At 42.2% G+C, this 18,766-nt stretch overlaps 2 protein-coding genes across 9 annotated transcripts in view; one reads left to right on the plus strand and one right to left on the minus strand.

Moving 5' to 3' along the window:
- Positions 1-249: 249 nt before the first annotated feature.
- Positions 250-8,712, minus strand: JMJD4 (jumonji domain containing 4). 3 transcript variants are annotated; one of them, XM_042816782.1, is made up of 7 exons: positions 8,632-8,712; positions 7,574-8,093; positions 6,544-6,709; positions 5,395-5,520; positions 4,266-4,533; positions 3,414-3,560; positions 250-2,434 (listed from the first exon to the last, which is right to left on the minus strand). In XM_042816782.1, the coding sequence occupies exons 2-7, from the start codon at positions 7,830-7,832 to the stop codon at positions 2,123-2,125; spliced, it is 1,278 nt and encodes a 425-aa protein (XP_042672716.1). In that variant the 5' UTR covers positions 7,833-8,093; positions 8,632-8,712; the 3' UTR covers positions 250-2,122. The 3 variants fall into 3 exon arrangements, with proteins under 3 accessions (XP_042672716.1, XP_042672718.1, XP_042672717.1); XM_042816784.1 differs by lacking the exon at positions 8,632-8,712 and adding an exon at positions 8,545-8,602; XM_042816783.1 differs by lacking the exon at positions 8,632-8,712 and adding an exon at positions 8,179-8,261.
- A 65-nt stretch (positions 8,713-8,777) lies between these two features.
- Positions 8,778-18,766, plus strand: part of SNAP47 (synaptosome associated protein 47) — a 34,306-nt gene continuing 24,317 nt past the window's right edge. The window contains exons 1-2 of one of the 6 annotated variants that reach the window (XM_042817344.1): positions 8,778-8,820; positions 14,582-15,137. In XM_042817344.1, coding sequence (XP_042673278.1) covers positions 8,784-8,820; positions 14,582-15,137 — 593 coding nt within the window. In that variant the 5' untranslated portion in view covers positions 8,778-8,783. Of the gene's footprint in view, positions 8,821-8,952; positions 10,651-11,877; positions 12,035-14,581; positions 15,138-18,766 lie in introns of those variants that run through there. The other 5 variants (XM_042817346.1, XM_042817345.1, XM_042817342.1 and 2 more) reach the window with 5 other exon arrangements.

An 18,766-nucleotide genomic window follows, 5' to 3' on the forward strand; every position in this document is an offset into this window, starting at 1 on the left:
TACTTTCTTATTTCAACCTCATTGCTGTCTTCAGATTCTTGTGAGAATGTCCTTTATTTATTTCTTTTTAACTTTCAAAGATCTATGGCTCTCTTACTGCCTTCATTATTCATGGGGATGGAAGAATTTGAACTGCAAATTAGTAAGAGAGACTGAACCAATAAACCCTTTTCCCTGCAGAATCAGTATGGAGAATGTAGCTTAAACTTCAGGCTAATTGGCTGCAATTAAACTCTTTTTCCTCACTGTCTCACACTGAGCTCGCTAAGCCTTAGCAGGCATTACAAAGGAGAGCTGTCACCATGTCTTCAGGTCTCAAGATGCTGTGTTGCTGAGACAGTGCAAGGGAAAAGAAAGTGAGTGAGTGGCAGTGACTCACCTTCCTTCATTTCAACACCTCTTAGCTACCCTACCACGTTGTCCTATCTTCTGATATGCTGAGATAGTGGTTTCAGTGTAAAAGCTTGACTTGCATTGACATGAAATGAAAGGCAACATTCAGCTAAGCAAAACCTTGCAGTGGATTCCATGGGTTTAAAGTGGTTGGTGCCAATACCAGTTACATAGCATGCTGTGAGACTGGGGAACACGAGACCAAAACCATGCTTTCCTACCAGTACACTGATCACCAGCTTTAAAATACTGTTTATCTTTGAGATCTCACTCTTATATGGAGAAGTTCCAGCTCCTTGTCTTTGAGAATGTAAACACACAGAAGTGACAGCTGTGAACTTTTTCATTTCAGTTGCCTAAAACTGGCTATTTCTCAGTTCAAATAAACACTGTGCCAGAAGGCTGAATCACAGATATGTAGTCACAACTGTATTTTAAAAAGTCTGTTTTCTCTATACTGCATTTTTTCCATGCTTTGGATATTGATTTTGTTTTCAAGTACCATTTCCTACTCAAAATGCTGAACTTCTACTTACTACAAAATAGGACATGCAAAATGCATGCATGTACAAAGTCCACAGGATTATCTAGAAAATAAGGAGATTTTTCAGCCTATTGATGACTCCTACTAAGTTTATTTGTTGCTCTTAAGACCAACTCTCTTTAAAAATTCAGGAAGTTCTTGATCAATAATTCAAGTGAGCCCTAAAGGGGCAACGTAAGGTAACAGTATGCAGCCATTTGTGCTTCTAGGCTTTCTTGCCAACCAGTAAAAGCAAGAGGAATACTTCACTAGAAATGCTCTTTAGCACAAGGGTAGCATTCAGTAGCAAACTGTGCTCTGTAACCATGCAGTAGTGCTATTTGTTGTTAAAAGCATGGCTTTTTAAGGAGATAAATAGTACAAGGTTACTTGCTAGCTTCCCTGACTCATCAAGTCTCTCTGCTTGATAAAATATTGTGCCTTGAAATAGTGTGTAGAAATGAGGGAGTACATTCAAGCCTCTTTTGAGCTTGAGTGGTTCACATTGTTAAATTATTAATGATAGAGTTGCTAGCAGGACTTCATCTTCCTTGTATGTTAAATTTAGTCCTGCAGGCCCTGGAGCAACCTGAAAGCCAAGCATACCTGAGACTTTTAGCTTTAGAGATACCACTGTGTAAGAAACCAGTAGTCAGCTTTTCCATATCCAAGCTATAGCTGTTGAGACAGCTTAGGCTTCAGGGGAAGCAATAAAAAGTCTAAGCTACAGCTGGAAACAGGACAGGTCTTAAAGTGATTTAGCTGTGATCTACAATGATTTAGCTGGAGCCTGCAGTGCAGGTTGGCTGTCTGCATACAGTGCTTTGAGCAGAAGCAGTATGCTGCAGATCACTGCAGTCCCAGTGTTTAGCTCTGCCACATGTAAGCTCTTCCACAGAGAATTTCTGTTCCTCTTTCCCTGAATTCAAACTCATCAGCAGGCCTTCATTTATCAGAGTACAATGCTTTCCCCCCCCCCCCCTCCCCCCCCGTTACCTAAGAGTTTTATTCCTAATTATTCCAGATACTCAAATGCTGTAAATTTAAAAACTATTCAGTCATCTTAGGAATATACTCTCTCCCCACTCTATAGGAAGGCTCTTTGTACATGAATTGCAACAGCTATTAAACAGGGAGGAGTCATTCTTCTACAAACACCCAATTTACCCAAAGGTTCATTTTACAAATAAGAGAATAGGTAGGAAGTTAGAGGAGTGCTGTGTCTATTGCTGCTTTCAAGTGATGGAGCAATGCCTCCGGAGGTGGAGAAAGCGACGTCAGGTCTAGCTTCTTGAAATCTTCATTAGCACTCAAAGATGTTAACACCTTCACAGTCCTCTTTAAATCAAACACTGCATGGAGCATACCCAAGGTGGAAATGGCAGCTTTTGGAGTGTTCTTTGCTGAAGCTTCATCATCGAGGCCGTTTTCCAAGATAGAAATCCTGTTCTCTGCAATAACTTTGAGGAAATTGTAGAACTCCTTGTAGTCTATGCCGGTGCAAGATTTCATGATCAGCTAGGGGAAAAAACAATACTGAAATGGAAGCAACTTTTTCATGTACAGTGAGAATTACAGGGACTGATTTTATCAAGCTACTAACTACTGATTACAAGTAACCATGTTTAATAGCTCATTATTTGTTGCAGTTCCTTGATGGCACTCAAATTCCTTACCTGACCTGAAACTTCACTAGCCCCCAGAACAACACACTGTTTCTATGAGCTACTAAATGGCTGTGTTTTTATAAACTGTTTTTGGAAGGTATCAATCTAGCAGCAGTAACAGCCTCTAGAAATAAACTTTATATCTGCTTCACACTTAAGACTTTGGGAACATACCAGATACAACACTGCTCATTAATTACACCTTCTGAAAGCATCATCTTTGGAGACACAAACTGGCTGACACTTTCACCTTAATTTTTCTGGTTTTGGATTTGCTGTTCCATCACAAATGATATTGAAACCAGTTCTCCTGTGTAAGAGTCTTCTACTTTCTGTTCTTTAAGTGGAAAAGCACCTATATTTTTAAAAGGGGACAGTAACTACTACTGATTGATCACATCAATGCTGACCTTGGTAGGTTAACCTTGGCTGTGGCTCTGGGCAGCCTGGTCTGGAGGTTGGTGACCCTGCACATAGGAGGGGGGTTGAAACAAAATGATCATTATGGTCCTTTCCAACCCAAGCCATTCTAGGATTCTATAATAATTGAAGAAGAGCTGCTGAAGCATTAGTTTTCAGACAACATCCTAATCTCCTTGACATAGCAAATATGCACTGACACAAGCTTTTCCCTATCATACTGAAGTAATACTTTGTTTCCCAAGAAACAAAGTTGTCACCAGTTGCTGTATGCTTAGGAATCATATCCTCATTCCAGGTATGAGGTTAAAGACTGTGTGTCTCAGAGCTCTAATAAGGTGTTGCAATGTGCCCCTGAAATACCTGACCCTCTAGTGAAGAGTCAGGCAGTCAGCAATATATTGTTATACCTGACATTGTAGGTGCCAGTCATCCATGGGGTCCTTCCATTCATTGATTTCTCTCTGGACAGCTGCTAATTCATCCTGCAGGAAGCACCACATTATAGCTACGTTGCAGCCATTCACCCAGTTGTGGTTAATAGAAATGGTATCCTCCTGTGGGAACAGTTTAAAGAGTTATTAATCTCTACGTAGGAAAATGTGAGAGAACAGCTGTAACATCACTGCTGCAAAATGTAAAATCGTGTCCCTCAACAAGGGAAATGCTTCTTTGGCACCAATACCATCACTGTGCTGAAAGGCTGTTGCTTTCAAGTGTCCCTGAAAAAAATTGTTTCAATCTTTGAATGGGAAAGTGTCTGTAGCTCTTGTGTCTGAGCAAGCCTTTCACGGAGGCAAAGATGTGGGGGTTGGGGTTGGTGGTGTGGGGGAGGTAGGGAACAAGGTTGTTATTTTTGGTTTACAATCATGAAGACAAATGTTTTAGTGTTTTCCAACAGTCATCACAATTCAACAGTCAATTCACAATTAGAACCTGAGATTTATATTAATAGTATCCTGTTTCTCAATGTCTAACGGCACCTAATAGGAAGTGCATAAGAAAACAGAGTGCAGACAACATCTTCCATTTCTATGCTTCCCTATTTTCTAGCAGACAGTGACAGAGATTCTGAGTTCAAGGCTGCTATTAGCCATCATCTTGAGTAGTCACTGAGAGACTTTTCTTCTATGAATCTCTCTAAAAAATTTGGGTAGCCCAGACTTTTAGCATCCACAAAATGCTGTGGCAATTAAAGTTTGTTCTGATTCAAGCCTGATTATCTCTCTGTGTTATGAAAATGCTGGCACTGGTTATTTTACCAGGTTGTAAACTTGATGATGCCATCCACTGGGGATGAAAACTATCTCCCCTGCTTCCTGCACAATTTCCACAGGGGGTTGGCTTTGGTTGTAGCGAGGGTAGACACTCCTGTCCTGAAGATCAGGTGCAGTCACATCGAAGGGCAAGTTGCCATGACAGTCTTTCAGATAATCCTCCTGCCCTGGGGGGTAGAGCAGCCATTTCTTTCTTCCACATATATTAGCTGACCAGCTATAGGAACGGAAGACATCAGCATGGAATGGAGTCCTGTGGGACAAATCAGAAGTTTAAGTAAAGACAGTGCCTAAATTCACGTCTGCAAGAACACATAAAAGTCGACCTTTACCGTGGAAAACTGATCTCAAACTGTCTTCTTTATTTAATCTTAACTGTTTTAAGTACTAAGAGACCACTGTATCAACATACTACAGTACTGCAGTGTTTTATATCCTCCGTAGTTCTCCATCATTTAATTTTGAATCTGTCATATAAGTTTCTCAACAATAGCAGATCCTGTGATGTGAACTGCTGGGAATACTGGAAGTACCACCAAAGCTCAACTTAATCTTTCACCTGCAAAATGCCTGACCAACTCATTAGCGCCCCTCCAAGGCTTCTGCTGGCTCTGCAAATCACAAGAGCATTCTGCAGTGCAAAAACACCTGAGCTGACAGAGTAAGGACAGATCACATCCAGAAACTAATCATCTGCTTGAGAATCAAGACTGCTGGGTTCAGGTACAGCATTGTGCAGTATGGCTGCATTTTTTTCAAGGGGAATGGTTTTAAAGTTAGACAGGGGAGGTTTAGGTTAGATATGAAGAGGAAGTTTTTCATCCAGAGGGTGGTGAGGCACTGGCACAGGTTGCCCAAGGAGGTTGTGGATGCCCCATCCCTGCAGGCATTCAAGGCCAGGCTGGATGTGGCTGTGGGCAGCCTGGGCTGCTGCTTGGTGACCCTGCACACAGCAGGGGGGCTGAAACTAGATGATCACTGTGGTCCTTTTCAACCCAGGCCATTCTATGATTCTATGATTCTTCTGCAGCAAAATGATATCCTTAAATACAGTGTGATAACACCCTTTAAAAAAAAGATGTATGTAAAGATGACAGAAATCAAGCTGTCTTACCATGAACCTTTAGGTCCCATGTAGACAAACCGGTAATCATCCACAGCTATAGCATCCCAATATTCATTCAGCCAGTCAGATGAGAAATACACAGGAGTTGTATAAACATCTTGCTCTGGGAAAGCTCTTAAAAAGATAACATATTGGACTAGGAGGATATAACATATTGGACCTAAATTCCCAAAATCTAGAAGCAGAGATCTATTAGGTCTCTCCCAGGCCATTAATACTTTGTTTCCTTCTCCCTTATTTCATTTACAACTCCAAGCTCCATTTACAGTGTGTGCTTTTCTGCCTCCCAGGAAAGCTGTGAAGGTTAGCTACTTAGGAGAATCCTAATTATGGCAAAGACAGACCCTAATAAACACATTCTCTTTAGATGAGATGGCTGCAAGACTGGTTGTCAAACCAGATGACAGATTGAGGATATGAGGGCTAGGAGGGAAGCCAGGCTGTAGAATTTTAACAAGTGTCTGGCCTCACAGTACATGCTGCCCTTTTCCCACCAAAGCCATACATGCAGATTTTCTGAAGCAAGCCACAGCCCTGGAGCCTGTGTTAAGTGAACAGAAAAGGGGAGGTGGACACTGACTAATTTCTTCTATTAGAAGTCACAGGACATTCAAAAGTGAAAAACAGAACTGAAAACAAAGAAGTTGGATTAGAAACAGGACACATTTAAGGAGGAAGTTTTAGGTGAAAAGATATAATAGTCCTTGCCAAGCATGGACAATGCAAGCATCTCACAAGCAGCAGGGCAAAAGGAAAGCCTGTACAAGCTGAAGAGATTTAATGACTGGGAAGGTTAGCAGAAAACAAAATGGATACTAAAGGATTATACCCTTCTTTTTAAGAAGTAATAAACAAAAGACAAATGTACAGGCACATCATTCCTGCAGGGCTTACGCTCATTTAAAAGACAAATGGAAAGGCAAGTGCTGGAGAATGTGAGCTCCTCCAGGAAACAGTGATCTCTTTAAGACTCAATGTATACAGCACTCAAGAACAGTGCAGTACAGGACTGACATTTCAGCAGCCAGGAGCTAACAAACAGCACTGTCAGCATTTGAACACTTGAGCAATAAAAAGACAAGTGTTAAGGCTCGCTGTTGTGTATGGCATGCAGGGGTTTTCACAGTGCTCTCTTACCTGCTCAGGTGCCAGTCCTTCAGATAAAGGCACCCTCGAGATGAACGGTAGCCATTTTTAATGTACTCTTTCCAGTAACTTATATACTCCTTGAGGGGGAGCTGCTCTTTTGGATTAGAATTGTACTCCTTGACATCACAGTTGGCCACAGGTACTATAGCCTCTCCTGAAATACAAACTCTTTGAACTCAAGCGGGAACAGAAATACTGGTGAACAGAATAACTGATTTGGGACAATTGGGACAATTTGGTTGAATGGGCAATACATACTTGTGGTCGGTGAACAGTTGGATTAGATGATCTTACAGGTCTTTCCAACCACAATGATTCTGTGGTGCTGAAATTGAACTCCTTTAATTTTCTCCACTGTAGAAACCTCTAAGGCCTGGACACTGTCATGCTAAGTACAGCCCAAATTCATAAAGCAACAATTGCTTGCACTGCACTCACTCCTGGTTCTAGGCAAATATGATTCAGATCATTTACTGCCTTCAAGTGATCTTCAGTTTCTTCTTAATAAACTGCACTACTTAGAATTGATACACGTTAAATAAATCAGTAGCTTACAGACTAATGACTTGTTCTGAGATTTTTCACTATAAATGGATAATGCTTTCTTTTGTCCATTCAGTACATGCCGGGCTATTCACACAGTTAATTCAGGCAGGTATACAAATTAGTGTGGATATGGACAGGGCTATGAGCACCCAGATCAACCTGTATATGTCCTTGTTTATTGCAGGGCAGTTAGACCAGATGGCCCTTAAAGATCCCTTCCAACTTAAATGACTCTAGGACTCTATAAATTAATAAAACTTTTTATTTCATTAAGGATATAAATTCAAGGTTAGAATCTGAGTGAAACAGAAAGTATAGAAAATGGATGCATTAACTTTGAAACAAAGTTTGTAGAATCATTTTGTTTTGCCCAGTGGTTCAATTTTTAAATGAACAAAACAAATTTTGTTTCCATTTACCTTCATTCCATTTACCTTCATTTCAATGAGGTATTAAAAATGCCACGACTTACCAAACTCCTGCAGCAGATGATCGAAATCAGGCTTCCCACCCCAAGTTACCCAATTCCTCCTGCTGCTCCAGCCATCAGTGAACTTTTCTGAGAAAACACAGGGCTGGTTGGGAATCAAATAATCCCGAAAAAAGTCCGAATAAGTGAACGATTCGATTTTATCAATGAAGTCAACGTGTCCTGTGGTGAATGTGCCCTGAGCTGAACTGCTGTAGTCACGAAAAAAGGCGGTGGAACAGGCAAATGTTGCCCTGTCCATGCAGGCAGGATGCTCCTCTAAGGTAGCTCGGATCAGATGCCAGCGTAGAAAAACTTTGCTTTAAAACATGCCTCGATTCTCTCAGTCTATGTCAGGTAATGTGAAAATAGAAACGTTCAGAGGCAAAGGAGGAATTTGTGCACTATGCTGGGACAAATAGATTCCACCATGCTGTGATAAACTGGATCTTCCATGCTTTGTAACTGTTAATGTAACAAAGCCAGGTATCACGTTGTGGAGATGCTGCTGTTTCCCAGTCACCTAAAACAGCAGAAATACTGATGTCAGTGGGAAATCTGTTCTTGATGAAGCGCTGGGAACACACACACATATACAGAGGGCTTACAAAGGAAATAACTTGCTGGATCTGCTTTGTGAGGACAGGAGACGGCTCTGGGAGCGTCCACCCTCCTCAGAGCCTTCATGGGGGTTGGGGTGTGTGGGGGGGGAACGGGGGGGATCCTAGAGGTAAAATACGACAAAACATCGATCAAAACAAACACACACATACACAAACGACCTACAAAGGTTTAATAAAAAAAGAGGAAGGCGGATGAGCACAGAGGAGAGGGGCCACAACACGGGGAAAGCCTTCAGAAGAGAGCGGGCTCTGAAGGCAGCACGGCGCCGCCGGCGAGAAGGCGCCGCCATTCTGCACTCGCCCTCCCCCCCCTCCCCCCAAGCACCACCCGGACGCCATAGGACGACGCACACTTCGTCCCCCGCGGTGCTCACGGCTTGTCCACGCGGCAGATAGGAGAGGGGAGAGCGGAGTGGATACCGAGAGGCTGATACTCACCCCCGGCCCCCGCGGGGCGAGAGGCGAAGGGAGGAACGGATCTTCTCAGCCGCTCCCGGAACCTCCGCGCCGGGGGGGAGGGGTCGGGGGGGAGCAGGAGAAGGGGTGCGCAGCGGCACTCGGCTCGGCCAATAGAAGCGGGCGGCGGGCGCATGCGCAGAACGTCGCTGCGGGCTGCGCTGCTGCGAGGTGAGTGCAGGCCGGGCCGGGGTTGCGCGGGGATGGAGGAGGCGGGGAGGTGAGGGGTGTTTAGCCGGGGGTTGGAGTGGGAAAGGGTGGAGGAGCGGAGTGGGGGTCTGACCTGCTTGGGTAGGGTTAGAACTCACGGAGAAGATGTCTGTGGCCGAGGGGAGCTGAAGGGGTTTGCCGTAGAGCCGCATCAGGAGGGCAGATGAGGGTTGTAGTGGAGCTTTGCATGGAGTTGTTGGACATAAAACGATTTTTGTCTTCTCTTAGGTCTGTATAAAAAGAAAGGGGTGTCATCTATTCGCTAACTCAAAGGAGGCCTTGGGTATGAGGGGACCTTTAAGATCATGCTGTGCTAACCTCTGTCTGCTGTGTTGTTTTTGGGTCAGCAGGTGGCTATGTTACATTTAGGGTAAGGAGAGGGGGAGGCTTTTTTTCATAGTGGGGAAAAGGGATGAGAAAGAGAGGGAAGTGTATTTTTGTGGGTGTGGAGAGGTCTAGCTGGGGGTAAGGAAGAGAATAGTGAGCCTTAGAGGTGGCAGTTAGGTAGGAGAAGGGAGCGAGCTGTGGGAGGAAGGGTGGGGAGAAAGAAGGGCTCACTGCTGAGGTAGGATGGGGGACTGTGCAGTTTTGGGCTCCTTTCTCCAAGAACGACCCTGAGGCCCAGGAGCACATTCAGAGAAGGGCAGTAAAGCTGTGAAGGGTCTGGAGTACGGGTCTTAAGGGGAGTGGCGGTGGGAACTGGGGTTATTCAGTCTGGAGAAGCAGAGGCTCAGGGGAGAGCTTATTGCTCTTTACAACTGTCTGAAAGGATGGAGCAAAGAACTCTTTTCCCAACTAACAGTGATGGAGCTAGAGGGAATGGCTTTGAGTTGTGCCAGGGAAGGGTCAGGCTGGATATTTGGAGAAATTTCTTCTCAGAAGTTGTAGTAATGCATTGGTACAGGCTGCCCAGAAGTTACTGTCTCAGGAGACATTCAAGAACCATGGAGATGTGGCACTGAGGGATATGATTTCGTGGGTATCTTAGTGTTCTTTTCTAACCTTAATGATTCTATGACCCTGTGGGGAAAAAGAAGCAGGACTTGAGAAGCAGAGTTCTATCTGTGTTTTGAAATGGAGGGGTCAAGGCAGGGTCAAGATCAAAGGGGAAGGTGATGAGTGCTAATATGGGTGGTGCAGATGCTGTTGTAGGAAGTGAGGCAGCTTGTATTTAATTAGATGCAGGATGATTTGGTGGAATTTTGATCTTGAAGAGGGCTGCTTTATATCAGGCATACAATCTGATTTTGGGTGGTGCTGTGTGGAGCCAGGAGTTTGACTCGGTGATCTTTAAGAGTCTGTTCCAACTTGGGTTATTCTATGGAGAAGCCTCTCAGCCTTGAGCTGTCCTTTAGTAGGGACCTGTTGGTCTTTTGGAGTGAGGGAAGACGAATCTCAAAGTTCAGAGTTACTGTGAATCTTCACCTGTTGTATTTCTGGGTGGATCACCTCAGAGTGCATTGTGACTTGTAGCATCGTTAGGGGAATGGTGAAGTTACAAACTTTGGTGGGGGCAGCGCGTTAAACCTTTCGTTGAAAAGGACTCACTACTTGACAGTCCTTATAAGTGTTCGTAAAATAAAGGTTGCTGGGCTGACAGAACTGTTAAAATTTGTCATTTGTGAGGTGGTATGGTTTGGAAGTGAACCATCAAGGATAGAAGAGATCAATAAGATCACTATGAAGGAGGACCAAAAGCAAACATCAGTACATTAGAGACATGCGGAGAAGAGTTTTGCAGTTAATTAGCAAGATGAGAGGAACCTGTGACTGAGTTCTGGAGGCTCTGAGGTAGGCACATTGTGAAGGGATGATTTGCTTGTGAGTTGCCAGCATCTTCTCAGGGCGTATGCAGCATCTCCTCACACCTGTGGCAATTAGTAATGCTTATATTTCATTAAGTGATCTCACAGCACTTGGCAAGAGAAGGTGAGTCACCTTCTTTTTATAGAATCAGCCACCACTCGTATATTAGCTAAGGAACTTAGGCAATGTTGTGGTGACACTGTTGGAAATAATCCCCATCTCATTGCTGCTGATCCTAGTTCTTGCTGTGTGTGGTAGTGCACTCTGTGAAGGGCTGCTGTGTCAGAGATGGGGCAGAATGTGAGTAATGTGCTGATGGGAGAAACTGCCTGGGTTATCTGCTGGGTGGACAAAAGTGTAGGCAAACTTCTGTTTGTTCATAAAGCATGAAAGAATTCATTGTGAATTCATTTTAGTTGGCTCCTCCTCTTCCACTGCATGGGAATGGAGCTTTCTAAGGAGTGTAGCTCCTGTAAATACAAGCAAGAGTTGGTTTATGAGATGGCCAAATAAAAATTTCCTTAATATTGGTTCAAGGAGGGTGCAGTTATGAAAATACTAGGATGACAGTATTTCTAGCAGCTCAGAAGGTTTTATAATTGCAGGTTAGTACCTATCAGAGATATATAAGATGCAATATATGAGTGTCAGAGGAAAAACAAATATATAATGCTTTTTTTCCAGCTGACTTCAGATGGTTGTGCACGTCTTTGTTTTTGTTTGATGCTGTTTAAATTTGTCATGTGTTATAATTAAACTCCATGAAGTCTTGTGTTAAATTAATAGCTCACTGTTGAATGCTTTTAAACAGCAGCAGTGTTGTGTACCATGATATCTGTTTTGCTTGCTGTTGAATAAAATAATCCTTGGTTTTCCTCATGTGGATTTTCATTTATCCTATGTTTAAATTTCTTCTTATCTGTGGGGAGGGGGGATTAAGTTGTGCAGAGCCACTGCTAGTTAAGGCATGATTATGTTGGGGGAAAATGTAATGAAACAGTAGATTTAATTAGCAAATAGGCTTTTGTGTGGAAATTCTGGCCTCAGGCACAGGAAGAAGCTGACTATCAGGCAAAGCCTCTGAGCTCTCAGGTGAGTCAAAAGTCATATGACCCAAGGCACACACACACACATATGTATACACCAGTCAAGTGACAGCTTTGTTTCTTCCTGTGGTCTGAGAGGACTTTTTTACTCTTAGATCCAGGGGTAAGCACACCTTCTGTGTTGGATACATGTAGCTTTATTTCATCTGCTCTCTCGGGCTTTGAAGAGGAAAAAAAGAAAACATTTTACATACAGATGGACAGATTTGTGAACATAGCAGTTCCCAAAAAACTGTCTGAGGTTTCTGCAGCTACAGATAAAGGTAAGGAGCTTGAGAGATGACTTAGAAATGTACTTGAATGGCACAGCTGCAAGACTGTGTGTGTTTTTACATTTATACTAGTCATGAGCAGGCTTCAGAGAACGTGCTGTTTTAACTGGATGTTGGTGGTAGTTTGTAAGACTCAGCCTGTGAAAACAGGCTCTATGTGAGATTTTACACAAGTTTAAAGAGCTGCTTGCTTGTTAACTGTTTCTCCTTGCTGTGGGTATGCCTTTGTGAAGATGGCAGTTGCTGTTAGCAGAGACTGGGAGTTGTTTCCCAGTTGACACTGTTCCAATGTGCCTGTCCCAGCAGCAAGGGCTAAGAAACATACTATTTGCTTCCTGCTTTCTCTTGTGATCCTCTGCAACGTACATCATCTTTCAGTGCCTTGATTTCTTTATTATTTTTATTAATGCTTTATAAAACAGCACCTGAGGGGAAGAGCTTGTTGTTGTATGCAGCATGCTGGTAGTAGAAAAAGGCATAAGTAGCAGATTTCATGCTCTTGAAATTGGAGAGGTGATGGTGAGGTCCTAAACGTGACACGCTTGATGGGTAGGGAGGCTGCTGATGTGTTGTTAGTTTCAGTGAATTTCATTGAACTTTGCAATATGTTCAGAGTGTGAGAAGCTTGAGGATGAAATACGAGATGTTTATTTTGGTTTACTTTTTGTTGGCTATATATTACTGTTACCAGTACTTCTGAGAGAATCTGAATGCTGTTTAAGTGTATATGCTGTCTTACAAATGTGCTGAGTGGGTGGCAATTTCAAATCTTCGAATATGTGATATCAGTGAGGGAGAAGATATCTCTGAAAATGTTTTACTGAATTGCAGAAACCAAAATCAGTGTCAAATCCAGGCAGTTAAAGCTCTGTTTGTAACTTGTAATTCCTGTTTAACAAAGCTGTAATGTGATTTAGTTTCAGGTGTCAGTGCTTTTAATAGCAAAGTAACTTTTATTCTCTTGCACTCATACTGATGTAGTTGTCAATTGCACTTACAGAAATTACAGTATCAGTCTGGCAAGGGGTTTTGTAGAGCTCTAACTTTTCATTTATTGTGTCATCCAAGTAACTGAGTACCTTGTGATAATGCTATACACCAGTCTGTAAATTATGCTACAATACATTGAAGACTTTGAGAAGAGTAAGAATGAATAAGCAAGTAATTAAATCACCATTACGTAATGGTTGTTCATAAGGAATTAAGTCGTGGAACATAACTGGTCTTCAATACAATGAAAACTAGTGCTGTGGAGATGTTGCAAGAAACAATCTGACTCTTTGGGTACAAGAAATATCTTTGGGAATTTAGGAATTGGTGCACATGCAGATGTGTTTCATTTAATGTACTGTTCCAAACTTGAGATTGTTCTGCTTTAGCCAGCTCAGGCCTTAAAGCACATGACAGCTCTGTCTTTGCTTGGATTTGAGATACTAGTGAGCAAGTCTTATGGGATAAACTGTGCATCATCAAGTAGCATCACAGGCTTCCACGAAAACGTGGGCTGTCAGAGGTGTAATGAAATTGCCATTGCCCTGGTGTTGTCAGTTTGCTCTGAGCTGAGCAATCAGTTCCCTTGGCTCTTTTAAGCCTCTGCCTGTTCTGCTGCTTACTCTGCTATCATACGTATTGAATTGCTCCGCGTGCCAGGCCAGAAGCACCTCTTCTCATCTATGGCATCTTTTTTATCTGAGTGTATTTATAATTTGATCTGGGAATATGTCAACTAAGCATTGATTGCTCAGAGTAGGAGGAGAAGGACCTGTTATTTCGTGTCACTGTCATGGGTTTGTGTTGATGGCCTCATGTTGATGCTTTCTGGATTTTCTTTGTCTCATATGGTGATGAGGTGGGGAATCACAGAATAGCCAGGGTTGGAAGAGGGACCTCAAGGATCATGAATTTCCAACCCCCTGCCACATGCAGTGCCACCAACCTCCCCATTTAATACTAGGCCAGGCTGCCCAGGGCCCCATCCAATCTGGCCTTGAACACCTCCAGGGGAATTGAAGACTTACATGGCTTTCTAGGGAAAAGGGGTGTGTGAAAGACTCAAAGTTGGTGAAAACTTTGTGTGTTCCTGTTATTGGTAGGTTCTTCATGCAAAATGGTGAACGTAGGTGCATGAATGCAGAGTAATCTAATTAGAAAGCACCTGCCCTTAGAGTAATATCCAGTGTGTTAATGCAGTACTCATTTGAAGTTGATGCTGTGATAAATCACATGCTGAAACGTGATGAGAACATTCTGAGAAGGGGAGGCAGTGCTGTTATGGAGCAGATGATATTACTGGCAGCCCTGTTCAGAAAGGGTGAGGTGTTTTGTTTTTTAGAGGGAAATAGTTAGGAATGGTTTCCAATTTTGTAAACTATCTGCAGCAGTTTCCAAATCTGTGTTGTGTAAGTACTCAGAAGGATATAGTGAACATACTGGAAACCAGCTGTGGGTAGGATTCATTATTTGAGTGTTTGGAACGTTAGGTTTCATATGTTGTTAAGAGTTCTCACCTAATTTTTTTTTTTTCCACTTTCATTCTAGTTTCTTTTTCTGGCTTTGAAGGTGTTGTTGCTGTGGAAGAGGATCTGAACAGCGAGCTGATGAACGAAGACATTCGTATCCATAGCTGGCCTTGTTCTTACTACTTGGACACCAACAAGCAATGGGTCTCTGGCAGACTCTTACTGACCCCTGTTGCGATCAAATTTACAGCTGACAAGACTGGGGAGGTTTTGGTCAACTTCCATCTTTCTAGTATCAGTGAGATCAAGAAGGAATCATCGAATTTAATTTTCAGCTCTCTTACCATCTTGGAGAAGAACACCAAACACTGGTTCAGTTCTTTGCAGCCCAGCAGAAATGCAGTGTTCAACATCCTGGAGCACTTCTGGAGGGAGCGGTTGCTGTCAAGTGAAGGTGCAGGAGCAGAAGCAGCAGCCTTGCAGACAACAAAAGGAAAGGAACTGACTGGATTGTTGACTGGGTCTCAGAAACGGCTGGAGGATACAGCAAAAGTGCTGCATTACCAGGGCGAGCAGTTTGATAACATCATGAGAGGACTCAACAAGATCGAAGGGGATATGGATGTGGCAGACAGGTATGGTACTGTAGCATCTTCTGAGCTAAGTAGTGGTTGTGGGATTGTATGCCATAAAAGAGAGCTGCAGAAGTCTTTAGGAAACCAAAGTGTTGATTTGCAGTAAAAGTTTAAGCCTGTGGTGATCTCTTGTCAATGTAGTTCTTATTGAGATGTTGAGCAACATCTTGATGTTGCTTCTGTATTTGTCTTTCCTCCTGTCTGTCTAACGTTTCTTCTCCCTGGATAAATTATTTCCATATGTGTTCTTTGTCTTTCAAATGACTTTTCAAGCCCTTCTGAGTTTCATTTATGATTGGCAGAAATGTTAATCTTTGAGAGATCTCAAACAAGTCTTGTTTTGAGAAAATTGAAAGCTAGTTACAGGAAAGATACAAATTAATACCCCTGCTGAATGGCACGCTCTGTAATTAATGATTTTATCAGGTGTCCCAGAATATAGGTAAGTGTGAAATATTAGAAGTTTAGTTTCTTTCCTAAGTCATGGAGTAGCCTACGTTGCTGTTACGCAGTGAACACAACCGAGATTTGGCTTTTCTGTTGGTTTGTTTTGCTTTTTCTCCCAAGGAAATGATGCATATGGCAGGAGGTCTTCCTTCTTGGAAATAGTTTCCTAGAGTTAACAGGTGACAGCCCCAAAATAATCTTTGGTTTAGCTAGACTGCATTCCTTTTTCTGTGAATTGAAGGCAACTCTTGAATCTGCTTTTGTATGCAAAGTGTATCTGAGGGCTTTGTATTTGCTGTTAGGGGCAGCAGTGAGGACTGTGTGGTGAAAATGCTGTCAGGGAAATGGCTGTAGATGGAATATTTGTGGTAATCTCAGGCACTCGGTGACTAATTGTTTTTGAAAACAGTCTTAAGCATTGAACTTAGGCAACAGAATGGAGCTGTGGAGAACACTGGAGATGCTGTGTGTCTTTGGCTGTAGCAGAACTCATGAATAGTGAGTGGTTGGTGTCACTGTGTTTCAGCTTCATTATTTAATGATTACCATTTAAAGTGAATTACTCTATGCTATTTTGTGTGTAAGCTGGACTCAACAGCAGTCTAAAACAGGCAAGATTAGTAGTACTGTCATGTTTGAAGATCTGTAGTTATGAGTGTCTTTGTGGAAGCTCTGACACCTGCATAAAGAAACAAACCCACTAGAAGTTCAGGCTGGTTGTTCTTGGAAGAAGCATTTGTTTTTAGAAAGATATGTCTCAAGGAAAGTGTTGATTTCACATTGATTTTGGTGATACTCCTCGTGCTCTTTCATGAAAAGCCAAGGCAACGGAAAGCTTCAGCAATAGATTGTAAAGTTTTGTAGCAATAAACAAAGAGTAGGAAAATAAACAGCTGCTCATTGTTTTTGGAAGAGGGTTTTGTTTTGGGTTAAGATGTGCTGGGAGGTATTGCTTGTCCTGGTGAATCTGAAGAGCTAAATGCTTTGATTTTAAAAATGGAAAAATAAAGGAAGACATTGACCAAATCTTAGGTGATGCTTATTTTATCTGAACTGTGTGGGTTTGAACCAATTTCATCGCAGACTAACAAAAAGCTGGGAGTCATAAGCCAGTCTGCTTTCCCTTTCACATGCTTTGTAGGGAATTCTAACACTTATTTTAGAATACATTGTATATGTAGCTGGATTCAATGAATCCATTCCCCCTCCCACTCCTGACCCAGGGCCTTCTGGTAAACAGATGACATCTTTCTTCATTTTCCTAAACAGTGTAGAAAATGGGTATGTTCAAAGCTCACTTGATTGTTGCATGTTGGCTAATTCAGACTATTAACATAATTAAACATGCAGATGTATCTTATGTCTCTGACTTCTGCAAACTTTAGAAACTTACTAAGAAATAATTATGTAGATGAGATAATTTGGGGCCATTGTACACATGTAAAAGATTTTGTGCAGGCAGGTATTAAGAGGGAGCAGATTTCAGTGTGTATTAGTTAAAGTTTTTAATAGCAACACCAATATGGTGGGGTTGTCTTTGATAAAACAAGCCAGGCTCTTCTTTCTGTTTTCATATGTTTAAAACTTTGATTAACTTTGTATCTGTATGTGTGGGCTTTTTGTTTTTTGGATTATTAATTCTGTTCTTGTGTGTGCCTGGGTATATACAGCTGCTTTCAGTGGAACTGTGTGCAGATAAGCAGAACAGAGTCTGATGTGCTAGCAGATGTTCACCAACCAAAAATAAACTGGTTCCTTATAAATATATTGCTGTGAGAGGACAAGGTACTCTGGTTGCAAATTTTCAGTTGTGTATAAAGACTGATGTACTGGTTTGTTGATACAGGGGGGTGACTCCTCCATGGAAGGCCAGAGAAGTTGGCTGGAGCCTTTGTCAGGGCTGCACAACGGAGAAATCTTGACTGTAAATCAGACATTGCACAGCCAGGAAGTTGGTCCCTTGGGAAAGGAGGGAGGGGAGAGCAAGGGGATAAAGGGATGAAAATTAAGGCTGAAACCTATCAAGAGTAAGTTACCACAGTGTAAATAGAGGTTTAGATTTGTCACGCTGCAGCTGTTATCAGTAAGTAAACACACGTGCTCTTTTCTCACCATAAATGTGATGAGGGAAGCTTATACTGCAGTAGGAATTTAATGACTTCTCATAGGTTTGGACACAGGCGTAAGCTGTCATTGTCCTGGAATACCTTGTTGTAACTCCTTCATTAACCAAGAGGCCAGAAAATGCACTGTGCTCTGTAGGAGTGAGATCAGGTCAGTTTCTGTTTAGTTACGACACCTAAGTCGGTGCATGGCTTTTAATTTGGGAGATGCTGTGAGCTAGCAGTGCTTAGAGGGCTTTTTCAGTCTTTCTCCATGCTGAACTTAAGTTGAACCTCATAGTTTCAGAATTCAGCCCTAAATCTGTGACACTGTGCCATTTCAAATTGTGTTAGTGCAGAACTTTGTTACATCTCTTCCGATGTGTCTTTTTTTTTTCCCCCTTGAGGAGTGTCACAGCATTTTCAGAGGGCAGCAGAGAGCTCCCAGACCCATTGCTCATCTTGCATGCTGTCAACATAAATATATGATGTCCGTGCACTAGCTGGGAGTATACTGTTAAAGCAATTCATTCTGCCTCTGTCTGTGTGGTTTACTCCCAGGGTGCTTTCTTTTCTGCTTTTTCTTGCAGATGGATTTCTTTAAGTAGGTCTGTTTAGGAGCTGGTGCATAACTTTGGCTAGTAAACAAGGGGTTCAGTTAATTTCCACTTTCAGATTAAACTGTGTTTACAGTCAAATTAAGCAGGATTTTAAAATTGCAAAGTCTTCTGTAGAACCATTTTGATTCTCATGGCAATCGAATCATTATAGACAGTATCTTGAGAGCATCATTGTGATGTGTATTTCATCAGGCAGTACTTTCCATGTGAGTTAAATAAAGCTGACTTTCCAAAACAGCAGTGAAGCAGAAATAGTTTATATTTCGTTCCAATAAGGCTTGTGTCTCGAGGGTTTGTGACAGTAAATAGTCTTTTTTAGTAAGGACAGTGTTTTGTTAAATTACGGTTTGGCTTCATTAGGAGCATCTACTGTAGCACCTGCCTGGTCATTGGCAGGGTTGTTAGAGCAGTGGAATGGAACAAAATCAAATCAAAATCCTGTTTTTCATTCATTTTCATT

The sequence above is a fragment of the Centrocercus urophasianus genome, unplaced genomic scaffold (genome assembly GCF_019232065.1).
Source record: "Centrocercus urophasianus isolate 14NV4802_14NV808 unplaced genomic scaffold, USGS_Curo_1.0 seq_16, whole genome shotgun sequence".
Classification (NCBI taxonomy): Eukaryota; Metazoa; Chordata; class Aves; order Galliformes; family Phasianidae; genus Centrocercus; species Centrocercus urophasianus.